The sequence below is a fragment of the Myotis daubentonii genome, chromosome 9, assembly GCF_963259705.1.
Source record: "Myotis daubentonii chromosome 9, mMyoDau2.1, whole genome shotgun sequence".
Taxonomy (NCBI): Eukaryota; Metazoa; Chordata; class Mammalia; order Chiroptera; family Vespertilionidae; genus Myotis; species Myotis daubentonii.
The window spans coordinates 67,575,805-67,580,160 of NC_081848.1; the positions used below are offsets into that span (position 1 = coordinate 67,575,805).

At 36.8% G+C, this 4,356-nt stretch overlaps 1 protein-coding gene across 1 annotated transcript; it reads left to right on the forward strand.

The window, feature by feature from the left end:
- The first annotated feature begins 1,755 nt into the window (after window positions 1–1,755).
- On the forward strand, window positions 1,756–2,685 carry LOC132241684 (olfactory receptor 5G3-like). Its single transcript, XM_059710618.1, has one exon. The coding sequence runs from the start codon at window positions 1,756–1,758 to the stop codon at window positions 2,683–2,685; it is 930 nt and encodes a 309-aa protein (XP_059566601.1).
- The last annotated feature ends 1,671 nt before the right edge of the window (window positions 2,686–4,356 follow it).

Genomic DNA, 4,356 nt, shown 5'->3' on the forward strand with positions numbered 1-4,356 from the left:
CTTTTGTTCAGTATGACTTGATGATTGATGAAAAGCTTTTTATCACATTTACTTCATTTGTTTGTCTACTCCAAAATATGAATAATTTGATGTATATTGTAATTTGACTTTTTGGGCAAAGAATTTTCCACATTATAATAGTTCTCTGGAAGCTGAGTTCTCTGCTGTTTATTAGGATTTAGCTGTTGGTTAAAGTTTTCCCAATGTTCATTGCATTGATAACTTTTGTCTCAATTATATGCACTCAGTATTATTTTATGGAATGAATCTTCTATTCCTGGTTTTTGCAACAAGACCTGGTTGTTCTCAGAGGACATAGCTGGGTGGATGGATATGGTCTTTTTTCCCTTTACATCCCAGGGCTCCTTCATTGGCTCCAAAAAGATGACCACAACCGGCTTAAAGACAGCAAGACTCAGGAGATCAGGTTCCTGTAATTCTTCAAAATCACATCCATGTACAATTTTCACTGAGCTGGGTCCAGGCATCCCTAATCCTCCCCAAAGAAATCCATAGCCACATCCCTGAGGGTCAACAGTCCCTGAGAAGCAGCCATGTCATTCTGTTCCTGGTCCTGCTCCTATTTCTGGTTGTTTTCTCAGGTGGTGTGATGTTGAGGAGTTATTTCTGCATCATGAGAACATGTCTTCAAAGGCATCAGCACAACCCATTCATCTGCTCCCATCCCACTCACAGGCAGAAGGACTTCGAAATGCTGAAAGGGCCACCCTCTCCTGTCCTTTGTTACAGGAGAGTCGGGAACAATGAGCTTCCACACGGAGACCAAGCTGTGAGTTTTTCTCTCCTGTCTTCATGCGCTCTCTCCTCTCATAGATGACCCCAAACTCTACAGGGATTTCAATGCCCATAGTGACCCTCAGGCTTCATGTATGTAGGAATGTGGACTGATACTCTCAGGTTAAAACCAGAAAGAATGACACCAGGAAGGCCAGCATGACCATTGAGATTCCATAGCCACTTCTGGGTCTGCAAGAAACTCCATATTTTTAATACTTCAGATTTTTCTTCTCTATTAAGGTCTGTATCCCTCTGTGTATGTTGCACACAATGACAAATAGCAGATCAAGAATTTTATTAACATGTTGTTAGGATGTAGAAGTAACTGATAATAGGATTGAAGTAGAAGGATTTTTCTATTTTAGTTATGTGAGTTACCAGATTAAGCTGAATGCATGAAGGATTTATGGGTTTTATTCATCTTCACAGTTTTCTTGAAATGTGGATTCTGAGCTAATCAACATTCTTCCACTCAACTGAAAGGAAATGGAAACTAATGTCCATGTTTAAAATCATGACATTAAAGAGTTAAAAGGCAACAGTAGATCATCCATATATGTTAAATAAGTAAAATCCATACACATTAATATAAATTGCCCAGACTGCACAGATAACTAGCACAATAGCCATACATAGAACCCAGAAGTTTGACTAATTCCATGAATGCTTGTTGTACTTCTCATGAGTTTTGAAAACATTATTTACAGCATGTTATGATTTGATAAAGGTGAGTAAAAAATACAAAGGTGGTATATATATACATCTCCATAGTATTTAAACATGTTTGAACTGTTTAGTATCAGAAGAAAAGCACAATTGAGCTGTAAAATCAAATATTTACACTATCAGAAGAACATAGATATTGACAGCTAATGGATTCAAAGGCTATATGGCTTTTTAAATTATTGATCTATAAAAAAGGGTTGTTTTGCTCTCATTACAGATTGCCACACAACAATGGATAAGAATCAAACAGGAGTGACTGAATTTTATTTTGTGGGCTTGACAGGCCATTTTCCAGACAAGATGATTCTCTTCTTGGTATTTCTCTTTGTTTATCTTGTCACATTGGGAGCGAACTTGGGGATGGTTGCCCTTATATGGACAGATTCCCGACTCCACACACCCATGTACTTTTTTCTCAGCCACTTGTCCCTTGTGGATATTGGCTCCTCTTCTTCCATTGCTCCGAAGTTGTTGTGGGACATCTTTCTGGAGAGAAAAGTCATCTCCTTCATGGGTTGTGCTGTACAGATGTGGTTTTTTGGTCAATTTGCAGTGACTGAGTGTTTCCTCCTGGCCGCCATGGCATATGATCGGTACATAGCCATCTGCAACCCTTTGTTGTACCCGGTCATCATGTCCCAGCGAGTTTGTGTGCAGCTGGTGGCAGGACCTTATGCCATGGGCATTCTAAATGCCATTATTCAAGAGACCTTCACTTTTTGCTTACCTTTCTGTGGTCCTAATGTGGTCAACCACTTTTTCTGTGACATTCTCCCTGTTCTCTCCCTGGCATGTGCTGACACTCAGAACAATAGGTTGCTTCTTTTCATCATGGCTGGAGCTATTGTGTTGTTCAGTGGCATGATCATCACCATCTCCTATGTGTGCATCCTGGTGGCCATCCTGAAGATCCAGACTGCTGACGGGAGGCAGAAAGCTTTCTCCACGTGTTCTTCTCACCTGGCAGCCATCTGCATCCTGTATGGGACTCTTTTCTATATCTATGTTCTTCCTGACTCTGGCTCCTCCCTAGATATCAATAAAGTGATTTCTCTGTTTTATACTGTGGTCATCCCCATGCTGAACCCCCTCATCTATAGTGTGAGGAACAAGGAGGTAAAAAGTGCATTCAGGAGCAAGTTTGAAAGAAAAATGCAGTAGTAGGATTCAGTAATGAGTGGTAATTAGAGAGTTAGAAAATTCCTGAGTCTATCTATTATCAGGTTACTTGTGTACTGTTTATGTTTCTTTACATCAGGCTTGTCCTTTGTGAAATGATGCAGAATAAAATAGAAAATGTAATTTGTGCCAGAAGAAAATCCAGGAGAACTTTTTAAAAAATATATATTTTATTGATTTTTTACAGAGAAGAAGGGAGAGGGACAGAGAGTTAGAAACATCGATGAGAGAGACCAATCAGCTGCCTCCTGCACGCCCCCCACTGGGGATGCACCCGCAACTGAGGCACATGACCGAAATTGAACCCAGGACCCCTCAGTCCGCAGGCCGACACTCTATTCACTGAGCTAAACTGGTTCGGCATCCAGGAGAACTTTTATATATTCTCATATGTGGGAAGATATTTTATGTTATGTTATAAGGAAAAGATCAACATAGTTCATTAAGAAAGGCTTCATAAACCTTGTTAAATGTTGAACAATGGAAAGTGAGAGAAAAATGGCAAAACAAGTGACTCACAATGAGTTAATGTTCAAATAGGAAAGTTTTGGAATACATATATAAAACACAGTAGGAAAATGAAACACAGCTGAGGAATAAACCAAGAAATGAATGTCTAATTGACACAATTGCAAATAGTCCTAAATTAAATATATATATTATAATTATGATTAAATATATTATATATTATATATATTAATTGTTTAAATCCACAATTGCTTGAGTAAATTAAATCAAAATGACAAGGCAAAATTTTTTTTTCATCTATTAGATTAACAAACATTAAAATGATTATTTGCAAGGCTAGTAAGGTTACCATTCAATATGAGCAACAATTTTATACATAGCTAATGTACTAGTAGCTATGTGTAAATAGCTACATTGCCATACAGTAATTGTTATTTTATGGTTGCTATTAAAATGCAATGTACATAATCTTTGACTTAGCTGTCTTACATTTGGAAGTCTATGCTTTAGAAATAGGAATACAGAAACAAATATTACAGCATCTTTTGTAGAGGAAATAAAAAACAACAACCTGTATTTGCATTATTAGGAGAAAAATATTCTTTTTTTGAAGTGTTTTGCAGCTGATTATAAAAAGAATAAGTTCATGCTTTGATTTGGAAGAAACTTTCTGACAAAATCACTGATAGATGTGAAAGAATCAAATCAAAGCTTAATTTGTAGAACTGACCATAATTTGTAAAAAAAAAAAAAAAAAAAAAAAAGGAAAGAAAAAAAAGGTGAGGAGGTGAGGGTAAAATCCACCTAATGTGTAAATTATGTTGGTATGTAGGTATGTATATGATCATAGAGAGAAGTGTGAATGGCTACAGGCCAAGCTGTTAACATTGGTTAGTTCAGTAGTGTGACATTGGAGTAGGAAAGGGATCATTCTCATCTAAGTTGTTGAACTTGTTTTACAACAAATATGTTTAATTTTATAATTAAAATTCACTTTTCAAAAGCTTCCATCTATGTCAAAACTGAATGAGTGGTAGGATGAATGAATTAATGAATATATTAGTAAATAAATAAATTGAGGGATTGGGCTCAATGTCTTCTCTTAAGGCTACTCTACACTCCGACATTGTCTGATTTCATGAAGCACTTTTTAACATTGGTGAATTAAATCTCTCATTTTTTCTC